Genomic DNA, 23,494 nt, shown 5'->3' with positions numbered 1-23,494 from the left:
CACAAAGTGCTTCACAATAAAATGTAATACGAGTCATCCTGCTGAGTTTTACCTGCTGGTAGACACAGACCTCTGGGTAGAAAATTAGCCAACATTCCCTTAAATTGCCAGCTAACCCTAACGGTAGCTAGCTAGCCTGAACAAGGAATTTCTCTAGGCGACCAACATGTCCTAATTAACTTTGATGAAAAGAAAACTTAAAACATAACTCTGCTTCTCTGTATAGTTGTCAGATTCATCTACCAACCCTTTGTAAGCTGGCTCACGTTTGCCTTGGACCATCTCTTAGTTATACTGCTACAGTTTCAGACTGAGCTCCTATCTCTTCATTCATGTCCCAGTAATGCTTGTTAGGCCTACTAACTTAGCTCACGGGAGCTTATTCCCCAGAGTCCTTATGTTTTCTCGCCTCACAAATTTCCTTGGATTGGGGTGGCACCTTAAAGGTCTTTGCAGCTGCTGCCACAGTTGTTGTCCTGCCCGACACCCTGCTACGCCCTGCACTGCTACTACTATTATTTCTAGTCACAGTTCTTTATCTTTATTGTTACTATAACTGCCACTGTTCATCATACCAACTGCTATAATTATTATGAATCATATTTCTGTATATCTGTATCAGTGCTGCCCACCAAAAGTCAGGGTCTGTCCGAGGTTTCTGCATTGTTTAAAGGAAGTTTTCCTCACCACTGTCGCACCAAATGCTTGCTCTTGGGGGGAATTGTTGGTTCTTTGTTAATTATAGAGTGTGGTCTAGACCTACTCTATACCTACTTTGTAAAGTGTCCTGAGATGACTCCTGTTATGATTTGACACTATAAATAAAATTGAAATTGAATTGAAAACACATTGTGAGAGGGTCAAAGTTCAAGATTAAAACCCTAACACCCAAGTTCACAGCTATTTTAATGTACACATGTGCCATGGATATGCATTGCTAAGCCTCTGTCCTGTTGTCCATTATTATTATACAGTCTATGCAGTTAAATGTCCTCTTGCCTTTGTGGCACCAAACCCTGTATGCATAGGAAGCACATTAGACCTGTAGGGAAGATTCTATTTATGTGGACACTATAGACTGTTGTCCAGACTGGTTGTCCATTTGTGTACCAAGATATTATTAGTAGTTGACATTGGCTTTGTTGTTCTTATTATTTATTCTGAAAGCATGAAACAAACCAAACAAAGAAAAGTAGAGAGAGAGCTTAACCCACACAACCTTTAGTATCTCAGTGTTACTACCCAGTCATGGAGGAGTGTAACTTTTTTAAACCTTCTCCTCCTTGTCAGATGTTTTTGGCATGTCATATTTCAGGTCGAGGGCTGAGTGCCAAGGCTCATCTACAGTATACAGTATTCATCTACTAGACTCAAGGACATACAAAGGAGCTTCTAAAAAAAAGGGTGCTTGGTTCTTGCATTATAGCCTATAGAAACAGACTCATATTTAAGTTTACAGTTTACACTTGCAGTAATAATGCTAAATAAGTTTGAGCGTTTTCTCGTTAGTAAAACAACCTTGCTAATACGTACTCCACACCTGCTGCATTTGAATCTTAGATGTATTTTTAAAAATAATATGATTTGAGTGGTGTATAACGTAATTTGCAACACAAAATGTGCAGTCATAAAATAGAGGTAAGCTGAAAGTATCCCCAGCAAGTAAACCATAAAGTGATGCACAATTTGTCACTTTCACAGTAAGACAGTATAAGTGGCCCTGTTTGCACATGTTCTTTATTAAAGGTGACACATGTAGCCATACATAACATCTGTAACAAACTGTCAGCCTTAGAAAATGAACAATTTGCTTCCAGATGAATGTAATGGCTCATCTCTATATGATGCAGACTGAGAAATAGTTTTTAGTCATAGCTAAACAACTAAATCCCCGCCTTTTGTTGTCCAAAAATAGCAACTAATGTATTCAAGCACACCAAGGCTCAAACATGTTGCCAAAAACTGAAGACCTCTGGCCCTACTTGAATAGCTTGTGTGCACCACGTCTGTACAGTAGCCCACCTACCTATTGAGGTGTCATTTCTCAAGGTCATCTCTTTTTTTGAAGAAAGAATGTTCGGTAAATATAAAAGGCAATAACACAACTTCAGTCAACAATACAGATTAAAATACATACATCAAGCAAAAAGTAAAAGTACAAATTTTCCCTCACTTATTTCAAATTTTAACTTTACATTAATCCTGGATACACTTTTCATTCATGGACTACTGTAGGTCTGGTATCTACAACATCTTGTTTATTGGCACAGGACTTATTTTGGGTCTTCTATCTGCCTAGATGGCAACTGTTCATCAACTCCATTCCAATGCGATAAACATTCCCTCTGCAGCTTTTATGGAATGGTGCTCAGCCTCAATTTTATTTCAGACATCTGAAGTGGGCTGTTGTCCTGCAACTGTATACCAGTGACATTTACATGCTTCTTCAAGACCCCAGCCTGTGCCTGCTATAGCACACTCCAATAAGATTAATATCACTAGCATTGACGGCCATTAAGGAAATAACATTTTATTATTGAAAAAAGTAGGTGACATATCTGTCTGTTAATGAAAAGCAAATAGTATCTAGTGTACAAACACTTACAACATCTATTAGCAGATGACATACACGTATACTGTGAAATTATACATTTTAGAACTAGGAACAATAAGAGCCATACGTCTAAAGACACTTAAATATTTTTACTTCTGTAACACTAATTGGAATGGCTCTGACACTGTTTAATGGAATAGTTGCCACTGTTTTTATTGTACTACCAAATCTGACATGTGTCAATGTCCTTCAAATGTTAGTCACGTTTGGGTGATCTCCAAAACTTAAAATAATAAATCATAAGTCCATAACGGAAAAAATGGGAAACGCTCTTTATTTTACATTGGTTAACAAAGAAGTTGTCAAAAAGAAAACTGACTTAAGACCTCTGGCCTTACTTGAATAGCTTGTGTGCACCACGTCTGTACAGTAGCCCACCTACTTATTGAGGTATCATTTCTCAAGGTCATCTCCTTTTCTGAAGAAAGAAGGTTTGGTAAATATGAAAGGCAATAACACAACTCTCTATTTTACATTGATTAACAAACTGTAATCATGATTGCAATCACAAAAGATTGAGTCAACATTTTTACTGTTTAAAAAACATTATATATAGTCTCAACCTCTGCAATATTTATACATATTTTAATTAATATAAGTATCATGATTTTAAAACCAGTGTTGCTTTTAAGTACATTCATTGGTTTCAATATAATATAATTTTCTATATGGGTTCAAAACATACACAATCCTCAACAACATCAATCCTATACTTTTAAAATTTAAATTCATGTATAAACTGTATTGCAACCATATGCATTAATAGATGTGCAATGCAATAGCTTGTAAGTCATATGTTGAAAAATCTAATATTACAAATACATATATCATAAAGTCTATAGCCATTGTTTATGTAACAGATAAAAAATTTTTTTTATCATTTTGCTATTACTATGCTTTTTGACCATTCAGTTGGTCAGACCATTCAGAGGGAAAAAATACCTACTGTACTGTGACAAATGTGAGTACAAGGTACTATCAATCAATGTCAATGTCAATGTCACAGGATTAGCACAAGACGAGAAGAATGCATGACCAAACTAAGGAAGGCACACCTACTGAGGAGACAGTCCTCCCTCTATAAAAGAGGCTGCTGAGGACTCTGTCAATAACTGGTAGGCTTCCTACTCAGGTAAGTACAACAGCTTTAATTTGTTAATATTGTGTAAGTAGTAATTAATCAATTATGTATTTACAACAGTGCCTAGAAGCATAATTTATTATAATAATTATAATTAAAAATGAATTTATTTTCATGTGTTTATTTCCAATGGGTGTGCTACTGCACAAATGTGATGCCAGTAAATAGTAAAAAAAATAATATGTGCATGTTTTAGCAATTAATATATTTCTCTAAAGATGATTGACTGTTCATTAAAAGGATAAAAAGAACAGACCTGACTCCATCTTCCGTTTGGACCAAAGGAGGTAATTTCTAGTTTATTTCAAGTGATAGCCACAATTTCAAAACACAACTTACCTGATAGGTCTACCAATAGCATGTTAAAATTTCTTAAAACAAATACTAGAGAAATTTAGTATGTATAACCTTTTCTTAACCCCAGGCGCTTAAGGTGCCATCATGAGCACAGACGCAGAGATGGAGGCCTATGGCCCCGCGGCCATTTACCTCCGAAAACCAGAGAGGGAGCGGATTGAGGCTCAGACTTCTCCATTTGATGCCAAAACAGCCTTCTTTGTGGCTGATCCTGATAACATGTATTCCAAGGGAAAACTCATCAAAAGAGAGGGTGGCAAAGCCACAGTTGAGACACTGGCACTAGAAGGAAAGGAGTCAAAGGTAAGTCTAATTGTACAATCAAACTCCAATGACCGGAAGGACAGAGAAACTGATGACAGTTCTTGAAAACATTTACTAATAATAATAAAAAAATATATATTATAATAATATTTGCATTTTTACTTCACAGACTTTCAGCAAAGGATAATGAGATTCATTTTAAAGGTCCCATGACATGGTGCTCTTTGGATGCTTTTATATAGGCCTTAGTGGTCCCCTAATACTGTATCTGAAGTCTCTTTCCCGAAATTCAGCCTTGGTGCAGAATTACAGCCACTAGAGCCAGTCCCACAATGAGCTTTCCTTAGGATGTGCCATTTCTGTGCCTGTAGCTGTTGAGGAGGAGAGAGGGGAGGGGGGGGGGGCAAGGTGGAGGGTGGGGGTGTGGCCTTGACCAACTGCCACTTTTCTAGTTTAAAGCCATGATGTCTGTCTCTCATGGGTGGGCAAAATTCTCTGGGCGGGCAAAGCAGAGAAAGGGGAGGTAATTTTGCTCCTTATGACCTCATAAAGAGCAAGATTCCAGATCGGCCCATCTGAGCTTTCATTTTCTCAAAGGCAGAGGAGGATACCCACGGCTCGGTTTACACCAAGGGGGTAAGCTTCGCTTCAGAACTCGAACCTCCTATGGCGCCATTTTGATGCTACAAAGAGATCACCTCCCGTTAGCATTCCACTGACTAGCATTCATTTTGACGTCACTTGACAGCGAATAACTTTACATCTGAAGCATTTAAAGACTTCATTTGTCCATTGTTTATTTCTAAAGAAACACGACAATGTATAAAAGGCTCCATTACCTTGTACCTCACGTTATGGCTCCGTAGCAGACGTTTTTGTAAAAATAGGCTAACGATTGTGTCACATAGTAGAGGAATTACCGTATATTACAGGAGAAGCTTGCAGGCATTTTCGACTTACATGAGCTGTTTAGGTTTAATTACTAATGTTAACTAGCATTTTAGTAAGCAATAATTAGCCTGTGCCCATGTTATCTCCTTACATATACCTACGCTCTCCGTCTCTGCAAGATTGGGAATGATTGAGATTTCTCTTGGCACAGCTACCAGAACACTTACAACTTTCAGACACGTTGCTCAAGTCACATTTACGTCGTCTCTCTCAGTTGGAGGCTGCGCAGTAAAGCAAGTGATCACCGGAAAAGTGCTTCTAATAGCCTTCGCTGGTCTCCATCCAGAGCAACGGGATCTGTTGGTCCATTCTTATATACTGTCTATGGTTTACACCTATCACCATTTCTAGCCACTGGGGGACCATAGGCAGGCTGGGGGAACGCATATTAATGTTAAAAATTACTCATAAAGTGAAGTTTTCATGCCATGGGACCTTTAATAAACTATATGAGACTATATAACTATCTTAGTAAACACTGTTTTTTTTTTATTGTATTTCCTATTCAGACTCTCACTGTAAAAGAAGAGGACATCCATGCCATGAACCCTCCCAAGTACGATAAAATTGAAGACATGGCCATGATGACCCACCTCAATGAGCCTGCTGTGCTTTATAACCTCAAAGAGCGTTTTGCATCATGGATGATCTACGTAAGCTTTGACCTTAAAATGTAGTGTGCTTGTATCTGTAAGACTTGTACATCTAATGTGATAATGTTTCTCTCTATTGTGCTACAGACCTACTCTGGCCTGTTCTGTGTCGTGGTGAACCCCTACAAGTGGCTTCCTGTGTACGATGCTCAGGTTGTTAATGCATACAGAGGCAAGAAGAGGATTGAGGCTCCACCACACATCTTCTCCATCTCTGATAATGCCTATCAGTTCATGCTCACTGGTAAGATCAAAGTTACCACAGAATTTGAGTGGATGAATCAAGGAAAAATCTCAATTATAGGTTTAACTTGAATGTATATGCTTATATTTCAGATCGTGAGAACCAGTCTGTCCTTATCACGTAAGTGTAACAAAACTTGTCAAGATAATTCTTTTGGAACTTTATGACCATCTTGCTGAGAAATAAATATTATCCTTTAATTCCCCAGTGGAGAATCTGGTGCAGGAAAGACTGTCAACACCAAGCGTGTCATCCAGTACTTTGCAACAATTGCAGTGGCTGGAGCTAAGAAACCAGAAAGTGGAAAAATCCAGGTAAAATTGGTTGTCAGCTAAAAATGTTTGCCACAGTTGATTGTTGTTGAATAATTTTGTACAGCCTCATTATGTCTCTATGTAGGGTTCGCTGGAAGATCAAATCATTGCAGCCAACCCTCTACTAGAGGCCTATGGTAATGCCAAGACTGTGAGGAATGACAACTCCTCTCGTTTTGTAAGTATTCATATTATGGACCGTCACATAACTTTCATATGCTTACTTAGAGTGAAACTGACATTTTCTGGTAAATGTTTAGGGTAAATTCATCAGAATCCACTTTGGCTCTAGTGGCAAGCTGGCCTCAGCTGATATCGAAACGTGTAAGTTATTTTCCTTTTGTAAGCAGTGGACAACATCGTCAACAATTACTATTGTTGAAAAATGTATTATGTAGCATTTTTTTTGTTTTGCATTCATCATCAATTCTTTATATCTAACAAATACTCACAGATCTGCTGGAGAAGTCCCGTGTCACTTTCCAGTTGTCTGCTGAGAGAAGCTACCACATCTTCTATCAGCTGATGACTGGCCACAAGCCTGAGCTCCTGGGTATGTTATAACACAATACACAAATAATAGAAGAAGAAAAAATTTGCTCACTAATGCATTTCCTCTCATTTCTTCCAGAGGCCCTTCTAATTACTACCAACCCGTATGACTACCATATGATCAGTCAGGGTGAAATCACTGTCAAAAGCATCAATGATGTGGAGGAGTTCATTGCAACCGATGTAAGTTGATAGTATTTTTGTAGAATAACAGCAGACAAATGTCAGAATAACTGATTTTCTAAAAGGATATGCTGTGCATGAATTTCAGACTGCTATTGACATCTTGGGCTTCACTGCTGAGGAGAAGATTGCCATCTACAAGCTGACTGGAGCTGTGATGCATCATGGTAACATGAAATTTAAGCAGAAACAGCGTGAGGAGCAGGGTGAACCTGATGGCACTGAGGGTAATTGTATTAATATTGTGATATTACATAATCAAATTACATCTTATCACATAGTAGTAGTAGTTTAGTAGTAGTAGTTTATTTGAACATGTAACAAAAATTAAAAATATATATATATACATACATACATATATAAAATTAAAATGACAGCACAATCTACCAAAATTATTATAAATAATTCATCAATAACATCAAAGCATATCAGTTTAAATACAAACACCTCACCTTTTTTGCATAAACTTATACTGCAAGAATGTCATCACAACTACACTGCTAAGATTTATACGGATTATATTGGTTGAATGCCAATTAGCACCTACAAAGAAGGTCCGGCAGTGAGCACGCTGATGTGTAGGTTATTAAAGCAACATGAGATAACCTATAGAGCGGTAGAGAGGTTGTGTCATCTGTGTCAAAATTGCAGTAGAAAAATCAATCATCTTATTTTATGGTGTTAACATTGCTTTATTAGATCCTGTGCATTTCTGTGTATTAATGCATTTTTCTTTCCTAAATCAGAGGCTGATAAAATTGCCTACCTCATGGGCCTGAATTCAGCTGACATGCTAAAAGCTCTGTGCTACCCAAGAGTCAAGGTTGGAAACGAGATGGTGACCAAAGGTCAGACCGTACCACAGGTAATAAAAAGAAAATGTGACATTTGAAAGTTTTGGGACATATTTGCATTTTGATATGAAAACATTATTCTAAGACGTTACCACACTAAAATCCTTATTTCTAGGTCTACAATGCTGTCAGTGCTCTGTGCAAGTCCGTCTATGAGAAAATGTTCTTGTGGATGGTCATCCGTATCAATGAGATGCTAGACACAAAGCAGCCAAGACAGTTCTTCATTGGGGTGTTGGATATCGCTGGATTTGAGATCTTTGATGTGAGTAATTTAAAGAACAAAATTTTGTCATCAATGTTTTTCCTTGGGACTGATTATATTTCTAAAATTACAGTACAACAGCTTGGAGCAACTCTGTATCAACTTTACCAATGAGAAACTACAGCAGTTCTTCAACCACCACATGTTTGTCCTGGAGCAAGAGGAGTACAAGAAAGAAGGCATTGAATGGGAGTTCATTGACTTTGGTATGGACTTGGCTGCCTGCATTGAGCTTATCGAGAAGGTAAAATAAATCTGTCAGGTAGAACTGAAATCCTGTTTTCTGAGTGCAGTGTTAATTGTTGCTTCTTTTTAATATGACATTTCCTTTCAGCCAATGGGCATTTTCTCCATTCTTGAAGAGGAGTGCATGTTCCCCAAGGCTACAGACACTTCATTTAAGAACAAGCTGCATGATCAGCATCTTGGCAAGACCAAGGCCTTTGAGAAGCCCAAGCCTGGAAAGGGCAAGGCTGAGGCTCACTTCTCCCTGGTTCACTATGCTGGTACAGTGGACTACAATATAACTGGCTGGCTGGACAAGAACAAGGACCCCCTGAATGACTCAGTTGTTCAACTCTACCAAAAATCTGCAAACAAACTGCTGGCAATGCTGTATGCAGCCCATGCTTCGACCGAGGGTAAGAAGCTAATACTGTAACTCCTCCATATGGTTTCCCATAGGAAATAAAACTGTACAATGAATAAAGAGTTAATTATTTGCTGGCACTATGTTTTAAAATGCAGAATCTGGTGGTGGCAAAAAGGGTGGTGGAAAGAAGAAAGGTGGTTCCTTCCAGACTGTGTCTGCTCTTTTCAGGGTATGTTTAACATCCATAAAAAAAAAGATCCAATTTGAGCTGATTGGTTCATGTTTTTAAGTTGACTTTTGTTTTAAATAATAATATTTCGCATCACAGGAGAACTTGGGCAAGCTGATGACCAACTTGAGGAGTACTCATCCTCATTTTGTGCGCTGCCTGATTCCTAATGAATCAAAGACCCCAGGTTTGGTCTTTTTGTGTTGTTGTTGCTGTTGTTGGTATGGTTGATGTTGTTTTGTATTTTTTGAAAACTAAGATTAGCCTAAATGCTTTTTACACTGACTTATTTTGTACAATGTGCAGGTCTTATGGAGAACCACTTGGTCATCCACCAGCTGAGGTGTAACGGTGTGCTGGAAGGCATCAGAATCTGCAGAAAGGGCTTCCCCAGCAGAATCCTCTATGGTGACTTCAAGCAGAGGTGATTGTCAGTGGAAGTAACTCAAGTTATTATGATGTGAAACATGGGGCTGAGGAGTGAGGTAAATATGAGTCACAACCTTATTTTATCTTGTAGATACAAAGTATTAAATGCTAGTGTCATCCCCGAGGGACAGTTCATTGACAACAAGAAAGCTTCAGAGAAGCTGCTGGGCTCCATTGATGTGGACCACACTCAGTACAAGTTTGGACACACAAAGGTTAATTCTTATAGACAATATTTACAGACTTCTACTTGTGCAGTTGTCCTGTTTTATCCATGTATGCTAATGACTAATTGCCTTCACTCGACAACACAGGTGTTCTTCAAAGCTGGTCTGCTGGGTACCCTGGAAGAGATGAGAGATGACAAACTGGCTTCACTGGTGACAATGACTCAGGCTCTTTGCAGAGGTTTCCTTATGAGGAGAGAGTTTGCTAAGATGATGGAGAGGAGGTAGGATTGCCATACAGCATACTGAATTACTTCTTAAATTCCGGTGGGATGTTAAATAAAAGCAATATTGTTAATGTTTTTTATTAGAGATGCAATCTTCGCCATCCAGTACAACATCAGATCATTCATGAATGTGAAGAACTGGCCATGGATGAATCTGTACTTCAAGATCAAGCCTCTTCTGAAGAGTGCTGAGACTGAGAAGGAGCTGGCTCAGATGAAAGATAACTATGATAAGATGAAAACAGACCTGGCTACTGCCCTGGCCAAGAAGAAGGAACTGGAGGAGAAGATGGTTTCCCTGCTGCAGGAAAAGAATGACCTGCAACTGCAAGTAGCATCTGTGAGTAGAAGGCAAAAGCAGACTTCATGTTCTATTTGCTGAACAAGTAACTATTTGCCAGTCAGATCTTCTTCAGTCAAACAATCAAATGTTTTGCTTTACCAAAGCAACCCACTGTATATCATTTTTAAAATATGTTTCACACATATTGTTTAAACTATAGGAAAGTGAGAACCTGTCTGATGCTGAGGAAAGGTGTGAGGGGCTCATTAAGAGCAAAATCCAACTTGAGGCCAAACTCAAAGAGACAACTGAAAGACTGGAGGATGAAGAGGAAATGAATGCAGAGCTGACTGCCAAGAAGAGGAAGCTGGAGGATGAATGCTCTGAGCTGAAGAAAGACATTGATGACTTGGAGCTCACCTTGGCTAAAGTGGAAAAGGAGAAACATGCCACAGAAAACAAGGTTCCCACAACTTGAAATATACACTGATTCAAAATGCTAAAATGTTTCTACAGAATCAAAAAGGTATAGATGTTAATTTATATACAAAATGTACCCTTCCTTCCTTTTTCTTTAGGTCAAAAACCTGACAGAGGAGATGGCATCTCAAGATGAGTCTATTGCCAAGTTAACCAAGGAGAAGAAAGCCCTCCAAGAGGCCCACCAGCAAACACTTGATGATCTCCAGGCAGAGGAAGATAAAGTCAACACTCTGACCAAGGCCAAGACTAAGCTGGAACAGCAAGTGGACGATGTAAGAAAACATTGCTTTCAGAATTATTACAGTACAAAGCAGTTTGGGTCTTAGGATTGATGTCCCACTGTGCAAATACAAAACTTTTTTTTTTATTTCAAAAGCTTGAGGGATCACTGGAGCAAGAGAAGAAGCTCCGCATGGACCTTGAGAGAGCCAAGAGGAAGCTTGAGGGAGATCTGAAACTGGCCCAGGAATCCATAATGGATCTGGAGAATGACAAGCAGCAATCTGATGAGAAACTGAAGAAGTACTTTTTATCATTAGATTTGGTAACACTTTACTTGAAGGTATCTACATAAGAGTGACATGACACTGTCATGAACACATGACACTGTCATGACACATGAACCCTAACCGTAACTCTAACTCTAACTCTAACTCTAACTCTAACTCTAACTCTAACTCTAACCATAACTTGTCATGACAAAAACCGAATGACACTTAATGCAAGAAGCGTTATGTCATAAACATTTATGACTTGTTTATAATGTTTATGACACGTTCATGACAGTGTCATGTCACTCTTATGTAGATACCTTCAAGTAAAATGTGTAACCTTGTATTTTACTATTGCCACAATGCAGCATAATGATCCTGAGTCAACTATAACAGCAAGACATGTTTTTGTTCTCCTCTTCCAGGAAGGACTTTGAGACCAGCCAGCTTCTCAGCAAGATTGAAGATGAACAGTCTCTTGGTGCTCAGTTTCAGAAGAAGATCAAGGAACTGCAGGTAATGTAATGCATATCAATATTAAAGTCAGTTAATAAAAAAACAACATTCTCAAGTTAAAAAGCCTTCTTGATATTACTTTCGTCAAATCTATAGGCTCGTATTGAGGAGCTTGAGGAAGAGATTGAAGCTGAGAGGGCTGCTCGGGCGAAGGTAGAGAAGCAGAGGGCGGACCTCTCCAGGGAGCTGGAGGAGATCAGCGAGAGGCTTGAGGAAGCTGGAGGAGCAACAGCCGCTCAGATTGAGATGAACAAGAAGCGTGAAGCTGAGTTCCAGAAGCTGCGTCGTGATCTTGAAGAGTCGACCCTGCAGCATGAAGCTACCGCAGCAGCTCTCCGCAAGAAGCAGGCCGACAGTGTTGCAGAGTTGGGAGAGCAGATCGACAACCTCCAGCGTGTAAAGCAGAAGCTGGAGAAGGAGAAGAGCGAGTACAAGATGGAGATTGATGACCTTTCCAGCAACATGGAGTCTGTTGCCAAAGCAAAGGTATGCACTGTTTACAGGAAAACACAATTACATAGAATTTCAGAAAATTTCCAAATAATGAAAGTGGAGAATAAGTAAGTTCCTTGTTCACAGCATTTGAGTCTTGTCAATTAAATGCCAATTACAGACCAATCTGGAGAAAATGTGCCGAACTCTTGAAGACCAATTAAGTGAACTCAAGAGCAAAAATGATGAGAACGTTCGCCAGCTAAATGACCTCAGTGCACAGAGGGCAAGACTGCAAACAGAGAACGGTGTGTATCCAAAGATGTGAAATGTGTAATACTATATTAATAAGTGCCTCTTTTAAATTCAGATATGATTTATTCCGATGTCCAAAATGAGGATTGGTTTGTGTTTAAATGAATACTGTGTGATTTGTATAGGTTGAATAAGGCATAGTTACTGAGGTCACATACTATGTATTGTATGTAATTCTATTTAGAGAAAACTGACAATTCCATAATTATTCTCTTACATATGTGTTGTGCTATTATTTCAAATTGTTTGTTTTCTTTTTAATGTAAAGCACTTTCAGCAATATTTCAGGTATGAAAGAAGCCATCCAAAACGTTTTCTCACTCTTATTCGTTCAGGTGAGTTCACTCGCCAGGTGGAGGAGAAGGAAGCTCTTATTTCCCAGTTCACCAGAGGCAAACAGGCTTACACTCAGCAGATTGAAGAACTTAAGAGACACATTGAGGAGGAAGTGAAGGTACAATATCTTATATTTGCATTGTCCACTTTATAATGCAATGTGTGCTTGGGCTGTCTGTCTATTTATCTGATATGATATCTCCAGTCATAGCTAAAGGCACGACAAATGAATGCAGAGCATTTACTTATTGTAAACCAAATTAAATATGTCAGACAGCACAGCTCTGTTTAAAAAAACAATTTAAATGTATGTTACAGTAACAAAAGAATGCTACAGTAGGTGTGTCCAGGAACACATTTTGCCAAGACCACACACACACACACACACACACACACACACACAAAAGTGAAAACAATACCAGCGTCACTGTCTTGGCTGGTAATTAAGACTTCAATGCTTCTTATTATGAATTTACAGGCCAAGAACGCCCTGGCCCATGCTGTTCAGTCAGCCCGCCATGACTGTGATCTGCTCAGAGAGCAGTTTGAGGAGGAGCAGGAGGCCAAGTCTGAGCTGCAGCGAGGAATGTCCAAGGCCAACAGCGAGGTGGCTCAGTGGAGAAGCAAATATGAGACTGATGCTATTCAGCGCACTGAGGAACTGGAGGAGGCAAAGTAAATGAAACCTTTTTACTTTTTCATAAATACAGCACATGATTTTAATTCAATAGTTTACCAATTCAGATATTTTTACAAAATTAAATTCACTACTTCGCTTCAGGAAAAAGCTTGCCCAGCGCCTGCAGGATGCTGAGGAATCCATTGAGGCTGTGAACTCTAAGTGTGCCTCTCTGGAAAAGACCAAGCAGAGGCTGCAGGCGGAGGTGGAGGACCTTATGATTGATGTGGAGAGAGCTAATGGTCTGGCTGCCAACCTTGACAAGAAGCAGAGGAACTTTGATAAGGTAAATGGTTAAACTGGTCATCAAAACCAGTTAAATCACAAGAAACACATACCGATATAATTAAGTAATTATTTAATTAACCTACCTTTTAATTAACCCTTTTAGGTCCTGGCAGAATGGAAACAGAAATATGAGGAGAGCCAGGCAGAGCTGGAAGGAGCCCAAAAGGAGGCTCGTTCTCTCAGCACTGAACTGTTTAAGATGAAGAACTCTTATGAGGAGGCTCTTGATCAGCTGGAGACCATGAAAAGAGAGAACAAGAACCTGCAGCGTATGTCAACTACTATCTACTTTAAAGGCAAATAATAATATGTTAAGGTTGTGGAGGGTATAAGAATGTTTCTCTTTCTTGTATTTTCTCTGTAGAGGAGATCTCAGATCTGACTGAACAGATTGGTGAGACTGGAAAAAGCATCCATGAGCTGGAAAAAGCAAAAAAGACAGTAGAAAGTGAGAAGGTTGAAATTCAGACTGCCCTGGAGGAAGCAGAGGTATCATTTTTATATTTAATTTGTTTGTTATTGCAACAATTCCTTTAATGGTGCCCTATGCCATTAGTTCTTTTAACTCATTTCCGATATGTTTCGTTATGACAGAACAGTCATTGTGGTTCTTAGCTATACTTAAAACGACTTTTCTTGCAGGGTACACTGGAGCATGAGGAGTCCAAGATTCTCCGTATTCAACTTGAGCTCAACCAGGTCAAAAGTGAGGTTGACAGAAAGCTGTCCGAGAAGGATGAGGAGATGGAGCAGATCAAGAGGAACAGCCAGAGGGTGATAGACTCCATGCAGAGCACTCTGGATGCTGAGGTCAGGAGCAGGAATGATGCCCTGAGAATCAAGAAGAAGATGGAGGGAGACCTGAATGAGATGGAGATTCAGCTGAGCCATGCCAACAGGCAGGCTGCTGAGGCCCAGAAACAACTGAGGAATGTCCAGGGACAGCTCAAGGTGAGATTTCTTTGATTACTGAATGAAAAAAAAGGTTTGAGAGTAAGAGAAGTTAACATTGATTCTTTTTTTCAGGATGCCCAACTGCACCTTGATGATGCTGTCAGAGGACAGGAAGACATGAGGGAGCAGGTTGCCATGGTGGAGCGTAGAAATGGCCTGATGCTGGCTGAGATTGAGGAGCTGAGAGCCGCTCTGGAGCAGACAGAGAGAGGACGCAAAGTGGCTGAGCAAGAGTTGGTTGATGCTAGTGAGCGTGTCGGACTGCTTCATTCTCAGGTTTGTTCTCAATTCACAAGAAACTATTATTTTAAAAATACATTATAAATATGAAATTAAATGTGGCTCTTTATTTAATATTCAGAACACCAGTCTTCTGAACACCAAGAAGAAGTTGGAGACTGACTTTGTCCAGGTTCAGGGTGAAGTGGAGGATTTAGTTCAGGAATCAAGAAATGCTGAGGAGAAAGCCAAAAAGGCCATCACTGATGTGAGTTTACATCTCTAACTCACCTATGTTATGTTTTTGGTCTACTTCCATGCATTGATAATGTTAAGTGTATTGTAGATTATGAAAGAATTAGAGAACATTGTATCATTTCAGGCTGCCATGATGGCCGAGGAGCTGAAAAAGGAGCAGGACACCAGTGCTCACCTAGAGAGGATGAAGAAGAACCTGGAGGTCACAGTAAAGGACCTGCAGCACCGTCTGGATGAGGCTGAGAACCTCGCCATGAAGGGTGGCAAGAAGCAGCTCCAGAAACTGGAGTCCAGGGTATGCACTGTATATAAATGCTCACAGAACGATTGAAGAATGAGAATCACGCTTTAAATGCATCAAATAAACTTCTCCTTTCTTCCTCTGCACTCAAATCCTTGTACAAAACTGTATTTATTTATTTATTATTTATATCATCACATTACAGGTGCGTGAGCTGGAAGCTGAAGTTGAGGGTGAGCAGAGACGTGGAGCTGACGCTATTAAAGGTGTCCGCAAATATGAGAGGAAAGTGAAGGAGCTGATCTACCAGGTACATTTAATTTCACTAAAAATGACCATAATTAGTCCTTGATTCCAGTGGTGGAAAGTAACAAAGTACTTTTACTTAAATACTACCTAAGTACAATTTTGAGGTACTTGAACTTTAGTGGAGTATTTTCAAGGCAAATCTTTATTTATATATTATTTACTTTAATATATACTTTTTCACTCCATTATATTTTTTGGGAAATTATAGGCTCTGTGCACCCATACCGTTTCCAATTACCCTGCCTGATTAGACCACTATAGTCAGGTATACTGTAAGTAGAGTGGAGATAAACACAAATACTAACCCTATTATAACTGGGTAAATTGCATTAACATTGACAAGGTCCATTCGGCTTAATGAGTACTTTTACTTTAGTTACCTGAAGCACATTTATTTGATCATACTTGTGTACTTTTACTTAAGTAATATTTTGAATACTTCTTCTTCTTCTTGTATTCTGTTTTATTACTACTTTTACTTAAGTAAAACATCTAAATACTTCTTCCACAACTGCTTGATTCTGCTTCAACGCTCCAAACGTGATTATTGATTCTCTGTACAGACTGAGGAGGACAAGAAGAATGTGACCAGACTTCAGGATCTGGTGGACAAGCTGCAGCTCAAAGTCAAGGCTTACAAGAGACAGGCTGAGGAGGCTGTAAGTCAGCTATGTTAATGTGACTAATCATGCAGTGGATTTAATAATGATATCACCATTGACAACTAAATTAATATAACTCTAAACCTTTCACAAGGAGGAGCAGGCCAACACTCACATGTCCAGGCTGAGAAAGGTTCAGCATGAGCTGGAGGAAGCTCAGGAGCGTGCTGACATCGCTGAGTCCCAGGTCAACAAGCTGAGAGTCAAGAGCCGTGATGCTGGAAAGGTAACGCTTTCCTGTTATGTATTGACCATATGCATATACTTCATCAAGCCATGGTTTTTACATTCTATAAAATGTTGTATTGTTTTCTCCATCAATACTGAATGTTATAGTATTCCTACTATACAAGTACTACAACTACTAACTCTGTCTCTTACTTTCAGGGAAGTGACTCTGCTGAATGAGATACAAGAGCCGGCTGAGGCATGAGTTCATACAATATGAGCCACTGAGAATTTTCTTCTGTTAACCGTCAATAAATGTTAATCATGACTCAAGTATACTGTTTTCTTTTTTTACTTCTTGTTTGTCATATTCAACCTTAGATAACCTACTTAGCTTAGATAACACTTACATGGGACTGTGTTAGAACCCCGTGTGTCAATATGAAGACCAAACTGGCAAATTATTGCTCATAATATTGCTGCAATTTCAGTTAAGATCAAATGTTACATCTCTTTTTCATCATGTGTAGTTGAGGCGCACCAATGATTTATTGAAAACAGTGCCTGATGTTGTAGTGAATTGATTGCTGTGTAATAATGTAAAATGTTAGGATAATGTAGGATAATGATGTGGTTCAACTTATCAAGAGCAAACACGATTTGGCACAGTCAAAAAATGTTTTGCCAAAGTTTAATTCCAACCTTTCTACAATTTCTCTTTCTGGATAAGCAGCTTAAACAGTATTATCTTTACCTGTACACATTGCATTTACATTTGAAAAAGCAAAGCAATGAGTTCTCATCCACACAACTAAGCTTGAAACAATACATGTATATGGAACATTAACCAGCAATGAAAATAAATAAATAAAATGCCATAACCTACCCAGTCCTGAAAATAAAAACAGAATAAAGTTGAGTTGTACTACAGCAAGAGCTTCTAATTAGTGCGGGTATATTAAAAATACAGATACAATTTTATAAACATTGTTCAATCAATTGTTTTCCATCCAAGCCAATTACAGACACCTCACATTGTATTTCTATTGCTTTCCTCAATAGATCATTTGTGGCATACCTGACTATTGTTTATTGCCACCATCCTTCTTATCTTTCTTTCCACCACCCTTTCCCTTTCCTTGCTCAGCTTTTTCCCTCCCCTTTCCAGCATCCCCTTTCCACTTTTGTCCTCCTTGAGCCATTCCCTTCTGCAGCTGGTATGTGTGAACCTTCTCAATCAGAGAGAAGTAGTCTTCATCTGGACTGATGGGGCTGGTCATGCTCCCCTGTTCATGTTGGTTGGGAGATGACGACCTTGAGTGGGCTTTTCTGGGACTTGCACGGCTTGGAGAGCTGTGCCTGGACTTGGTCTCTTTTGGGACAAGGTTCAAGTTGAAGGACAGGGGTCTGCCAGGTCGTGGGCTCAGAGGGATCACAAGGCTATCTCCAGGGGCTCCTAGAGTGAGGAAGACCTCTGGGAATGCACATGGTTGGTTGATATTCATGTGTCCCTTTGACAGATAAGAGTCAAAAAAGCATAAATAAAGGCACCAATCTTTTATTAAGACAATTAGCATAGGCAATTAGCTCACATTCTACCAAGCTGTGGCACAGCTTACCTGCTCTGGTGTGAAGCTCATGGACACCCTCACTGTAACCTGTGAAGAAATAGCACGACATGCTGTTCTATACAAAGTGGTTCAGTGACTCTTGTTTAGTTGTTTTGTTCATTCATTAGTGGCCAACTGCAGAACAGCTCTAGAACACTAATCATTTAAAGCAGCAAGATGTCCACTTTATAAGTGAAACTCACACATGGGACTCTGAGAAAGGACCATTACTTCCACCCTAACTGCAGGGTAGGGTTAGGTCATTTAAATAATTAAAAGCTGGACTCACACAAGCAGTCTATTCATCACTTTATATGACCTTTGCATTTTTAAATAAAAAAAATACTAATTGCAATGTTTTTCTCCATAGCAGTCACTATCCTAATGAAATTAAAACGCTGTTATATTTGAGTTGAACTATTTACCTGTGCTGGGGATTTTAGATTCTTCTGATATTCTGTTGCAGTGGTAAATGAAGCAGATTTGGGTAGGGTTCTGGGGGAGCCAGACTCTGCATTAGCCATTTGGGATTGAGAGACAGGTCTGGACCAGTCCTTCCTTGATGTTGTTGGTGTACTTTCAGCCACAGTGATGTGTGGTGGTGAAGCCTTGCAGAGGAAAAGTAGTCAAGTATTCTGCTATAACAGCTGTGATTTTATATAATCCTAATCAATTGTGTGTATGAGATGTTTATTAAGCAGATATTTCCATGTCAACATACTTTTCTTCTTTTTATGTACAATACAAATGGTACAAATATGCTCCATATCTAGAATGGAGAACCATATCTGAATTTGAAACCATAAGGTGCTCCAAAATCTTTTCAGCTCAGCTATTCTATAGGGGGGTCCTTGTGGTCCAAGAATGACATTTGTGCCATGACTAGTTCATGAGTTACAGCAGTGTAGACACAAGAATATGCCTGCACATTGACAGACATGAATCATTTCCTGCATACCATTCACATCGTGGGAGTGTACCATAAAAATAACAAGGAACTAAATATAGCATATATATATATTTAATAAAACAATTTGGCAATAGAACAATAAATAAACAATATTCCTTATGTTCATACCATCAATCATTTAAATGTTGTGTAACTTACTGGGATTCCAGCCATTGCATTTCTACCATTTTCCTTTATTTCAGAATTCCCATGTATCCCTGGCAGGGTCGGAAGTGCAACACGCTGATCGTCTAGCCGTCGTCCCTGACTGGAGGCTATGGTTTTGAAGAATTCATTAGCGTCTGCACCTGTTACAGAGAGTCAAGAGTAATTTTTGTGATGTCTCAGAGAGAGTAAACACCTACTTGACCTTGCACCTTGTGTTTTTCGAACCTGTGATTACACTATTTAAAGCAATTCCATTGTGCATGGGTGTGGCTGGTGTACTTCTGCTGGGTTGTAAAGAGCAGCGTTGCTCTTCCATACGTCCATCTTGTGCATGACTTATCATTTTTAAGAACTGCTCCTCTTCAGCTGGAGATGCCTCCTAATAAAGATTTAAAGAAATAAAAGCAATGAGAAGTGAGACAACTAACAAACAACTTAGCCTATAGAGGCTGAATAAAATGAAATAAGCAAATTTTTTCTTGAAAAGACTGTGGAGGATGAGCCTCCCTATCCATCACTGATGTCATTTTAATATCTTACTTAAATGAATATAACATTACAGGAGAGTAGATGTGTTGGCAAAACTATAAGCTGTTTATTGTGCAGCATGATATCTCACCTGCTGATGTTGTTCAGGTTTGGCACGGATATCAGAGGACGACCATTGGGGAGGTTTATCAGATGTGTCTGATTTGGGATGCTCTTTGCGTTGAGTAAATGGGGTCCCCACATTTTGGAGGATTTGGGGTGCAGAACATCTCTGTTCATCCATCCTTGAGCCCTGTGGAAGGAAAATAGGATTAATTGTTGTAATGTTTAATAAAAGCAGTTGGATGTGCTGTTAAACATATCCTACATCTGCAAATAAATGTGTGAAGACTTTGTGGAATAAAATCACAAAAACTGTCAAGAGTAGGCCCAACCTGGACTTTGGAGACCATGGAACACAAGTAGCTTGCATCCATCTCTGCAGCGGTTGATGTTGATGTGGTACCTCCATTCTGTATCCCTGGCAACGAAGGAAGAGACACTCGCTGGTCATCAAGTCGTTGGCCCTGAGAGTTGGCCAGCAGTGTAAAGAACTTTTCAGAATCTGGACCTGGGTTGGTGAAAAAAGGGCCATATTAATTTTACGTTTAAAAATGTAAACAATTATCACAACATGAAAGAGCAATTCAATTATCATTGCAAAAACATAAAATGCAAGAATAAAAACAGCAAGGCAAATATGTTTGTATTCTAACCTTTGGGCAAAGTGCTCTGACTGGGCTTGTGCTTGGGTGTGGACTGGGGGCTAACATTTAAGACACATCGCTGTTCATCCATTCGCCCACGCTGGGAATGACTCATTAAGTACAAAAAATCTTCCTCTTTGGCTGGAGTCAAGGCCTAGATGGGAAAAAGTGTACCGTACATATTTAGGTCAGTAAATAAATTATCTGGAATATAAATTGCATGCAGATTACAGATCTAAGATCTCATTGTTTTAAAGTGTTGTAATTTACCTCCTGGGTTTAAAAATGTGCAGTGACTTGAGCATATACCTGTTTTTGAGATGCTTTATCTTTAGTGTTTGGTCGACCTATGTTTGAGCCGGGGCTGAATGAGGCTGAACGTGGAGGGCCTGAAGCAGTTGCAGATGTATCCTTTTTTGGTGAACATTTGGTTTCCGGGGTTAGGAGTTGAGGTAGAGAGCACCTTTGGTCATCCATTCTGGATTCCTGAAAATGCATTAGATCAGCATTTTTCAGCATTCTTGATCAGGAGGGACACTTCTGTGATACATAAAGTTCCACACAGTATTGAGCAAATGATGGCTTCATGTAAGAATGTAATTATAAGATTCTTAGCCCTGTCAACAGGTTTGAATTTTACAAATGACATATTACAGCATTCAAAAACTGTGAAAAAATGTCCTAAGTGAACTGTTCCTAAGATGATGGCATGCTTTGACATGACATTTCCATGAAAACAGACTTTGAAGCACGGTACATCCAAAACATTTCTGCAAATGTATGGCTTTGTAGCATCCTACAAAAAACATTTCATTCATGTAATATTTTGTCTGCATTCAAGTTAGCCATTCAAAGCCTAGAGTATTTTGGTACTTTCATCAATTGCTGTTAAAAAAAAAAGTTAAATATTTAGTTCTTTGACAAAAGTAAAGTACAAACCTGGACTTTAGAGACCATGTAACACAAGTAGCTTGAATCCCCTACTGCAGTAGATGTGGCATTCTCCTTTTGTAATCCTGGTAATGATGGAAGAGACACTCGCTGGTCGTCAAGCCGTTGGCTCTGAGTGTTGGCCAAGAGGCTGAACAACATATCAGAATCTAGATCTGGGAAGATAAAATGTGAAAACAGGTGAAATAGTTAAGTAACTGTATAGACAATGAACTTTAAAAATGAAAATAACCTTGTCTAAATCTGGATCTGTTAGGACCAAATGGGAAGTAAGAGGCAATTACAAGAATTGCAACTTTGGAAAATGTTCACAGAGACTTTATAAACACAGCCTCAACCTGTTTTAATTTTTACCTGTGTTTGATGTACATGCAGCAGGCTTTCTGTCTGTGTGTTTGGGTGTGCAGGGAGCACTCTTGCTTGAATCCAAGGAACAGCTCTGGTTGTCCATGCATCCAGGCTGGACTTGGCTGATCATATTCATGAACTTCTGTTGTTCATCAGGTAATTCTTCCTATTGGAAAAAAACAAAACAAAAAACAGTGAGATTAAGATTTGATAAAATGAGGATTAATAGCATCTAATAATGTCAAACAAGTCAGTAGAAGAAACGGTAGGACAGAACAGACGTTTAATTGGTTGTCTGGTACGAACAGAAGCTTCCTGTTTCTATCTGGAGTACTCTCTGTCACAGAAATCTGAGGTGCAGAGCTGTGATGATTATTACTCCTAGGTTCCTGAGAAAACAAGTCACATTTGGGGTAGACGTCATTCATTATTCATAACACCACATGTGCAGGTGCATGCACTAAGCCCTTAAAGCTTGTAGTCAAGTACCTGGTAGTTTAACCCTTGCAATGACACTCTCAGTTCATTAAGGTGTTGTCCCCCATAGATTGAACCTGTGGGGAGCAGGGGTGAAACAATCAACAATCAATCTACAAAAGGACACATACACTGCTGATGGTATATCTGTATCTGCTGTCCCAACCTGCAGGTGTAGTTTTGATTAGTCCAGTTTTAACAGGACTCAAGGAGCAACGCTGTTCATCCATTCGTCCACGCTGTGAGTAACTCATTATATTGATGATCTGCTCATGTTCTGGAGTTTCCTGTTGAACATCAGCCAAAGGGAAAAAGCAAATAGTGTGAACTATTAAAACATGTAGATATAGTATAGTGGTACTCCTTGGTCCTTGTCCTAAACCATTTTGTTTTATTGCTCAATGTAAATCCTAATATAAAATTCAATTATTATTAAAAGCTAATCTTTTCTCACTCTCCATATCACAGTTAAAGTCCAGGAACCCATTTTGGGGACCAATGTAAAACATGGATGTAATATCAAGATGTAATCAATTATAGTATATGACATTGCCAACAAATTATGATAAAATACTTTAACTATGGAGGAGAATAAATACGACAGCTCAAAATATTTGCTTCTTTTGGTCACTTTCGAGAATTAAATACCATTCTGTACGCAAAATATTTCAAATAAATAAACAATAATTAACACTATACAATAAGAACCAAATATAATTTAACAATATATGTATCAAAAAACATGCACTGTTATTCAAAATGTACACAAACGTTCAAGCATGGGACTATTAGGCTACAAAGATCTTACCAGCACAGTGTCGGTAGCTTCTGATTTTGAGTCCACTTCGGCAGCTGCCATGTTGAAAAATAATGCAAAAAGGGGGATGAGTCCCGTATTGATGATAAAAATGTGAAAAAGTACAGAAAGTTACACAAAAGTACTTCCTGTAAATGATGGAGAATCCTTTCAATACTTCGTGAATGTAACTATTGTATGTGCAATGGAAATGATGATCCTGATTGATG

The 23,494-nt window shown here is 39.0% G+C and overlaps 2 protein-coding genes across 4 annotated transcripts; one reads left to right on the top strand and one right to left on the bottom strand.

The window, feature by feature from the left end:
• The first annotated feature begins 3,521 nt into the window (after window positions 1–3,521).
• Window positions 3,522–17,066, top strand: LOC120574499 (myosin heavy chain, fast skeletal muscle-like). Its single transcript, XM_039824839.1, has 41 exons — window positions 3,522–3,746; window positions 3,996–4,042; window positions 4,180–4,415; window positions 5,837–5,980; window positions 6,068–6,224; window positions 6,317–6,344; window positions 6,433–6,538; window positions 6,624–6,716; window positions 6,799–6,862; window positions 6,993–7,091; window positions 7,170–7,273; window positions 7,362–7,500; window positions 8,020–8,138; window positions 8,243–8,392; window positions 8,466–8,636; window positions 8,727–9,033; window positions 9,140–9,213; window positions 9,313–9,400; window positions 9,520–9,637; window positions 9,734–9,857; window positions 9,957–10,093; window positions 10,181–10,436; window positions 10,600–10,842; window positions 10,958–11,134; window positions 11,239–11,384; window positions 11,779–11,869; window positions 11,966–12,355; window positions 12,483–12,609; window positions 12,952–13,070; window positions 13,431–13,627; window positions 13,734–13,917; window positions 14,023–14,188; window positions 14,284–14,408; window positions 14,562–14,870; window positions 14,946–15,149; window positions 15,235–15,360; window positions 15,475–15,645; window positions 15,797–15,901; window positions 16,464–16,559; window positions 16,657–16,788; window positions 16,950–17,066. Exons 3-41 carry the CDS (start codon window positions 4,197–4,199, stop codon window positions 16,968–16,970), a joined length of 5,826 nt encoding a protein of 1,941 aa, XP_039680773.1. The 5' UTR covers window positions 3,522–3,746; window positions 3,996–4,042; window positions 4,180–4,196; the 3' UTR covers window positions 16,971–17,066.
• A 339-nt stretch (window positions 17,067–17,405) lies between these two features.
• On the bottom strand, window positions 17,406–23,494 carry LOC120574510. Of its 3 annotated transcripts, XM_039824873.1 has the most exons (15): window positions 23,277–23,494; window positions 22,635–22,755; window positions 22,481–22,545; window positions 22,273–22,380; window positions 21,998–22,157; window positions 21,632–21,798; window positions 21,002–21,178; window positions 20,702–20,846; window positions 20,381–20,556; window positions 20,077–20,238; window positions 19,683–19,836; window positions 19,449–19,597; window positions 18,766–18,948; window positions 18,350–18,388; window positions 17,406–18,241 (listed from the first exon to the last, which is right to left on the bottom strand). In XM_039824873.1, the coding sequence occupies exons 1-15, from the start codon at window positions 23,325–23,327 to the stop codon at window positions 17,813–17,815; spliced, it is 2,286 nt and encodes a 761-aa protein (XP_039680807.1). In that variant the 5' UTR covers window positions 23,328–23,494; the 3' UTR covers window positions 17,406–17,812. The 3 variants fall into 3 exon arrangements, with proteins under 3 accessions (XP_039680807.1, XP_039680808.1, XP_039680809.1); XM_039824874.1 differs by lacking the exon at window positions 22,273–22,380; XM_039824875.1 differs by lacking the exons at window positions 22,273–22,380; window positions 22,481–22,545 and having other exon boundaries at window positions 22,600–22,755.

This window comes from Perca fluviatilis, chromosome 15 (assembly GCF_010015445.1).
Source record: "Perca fluviatilis chromosome 15, GENO_Pfluv_1.0, whole genome shotgun sequence".
NCBI classification, from domain to species: Eukaryota; Metazoa; Chordata; class Actinopteri; order Perciformes; family Percidae; genus Perca; species Perca fluviatilis.
The sequence above is the reverse complement of the archived record's forward strand: the minus strand, read 5'-3'. Positions and strand labels throughout refer to the sequence as shown.

Excerpts from the sequence above, each read along its gene's own strand:
- LOC120574499 (XM_039824839.1), top strand. The coding sequence starts at position 4,197 with ATGAGCACAGACGCAGAGATGGAGGCCTATGGCCCCGCGGCCATTTAC. Across the intron at positions 9,214-9,312 it reads CTGTGTCTGCTCTTTTCAGG|GAGAACTTGGGCAAGCTGAT; the intron begins GTATGTTTAACA and ends TTCGCATCACAG. Across the intron at positions 12,610-12,951 it reads AAGACTGCAAACAGAGAACG|GTGAGTTCACTCGCCAGGTG; the intron begins GTGTGTATCCAA and ends TTATTCGTTCAG.
- LOC120574510 (XM_039824873.1), bottom strand. The coding sequence starts at position 23,327 with ATGGCAGCTGCCGAAGTGGACTCAAAATCAGAAGCTACCGACACTGTG. Across the intron at positions 20,847-21,001 it reads ATAAAGCATCTCAAAAACAG|GCCTTGACTCCAGCCAAAGA; the intron begins GTATATGCTCAA and ends TTTCCCATCTAG. Across the intron at positions 19,598-19,682 it reads TTTAAATAGTGTAATCACAG|GTGCAGACGCTAATGAATTC; the intron begins GTTCGAAAAACA and ends TCTCTGTAACAG.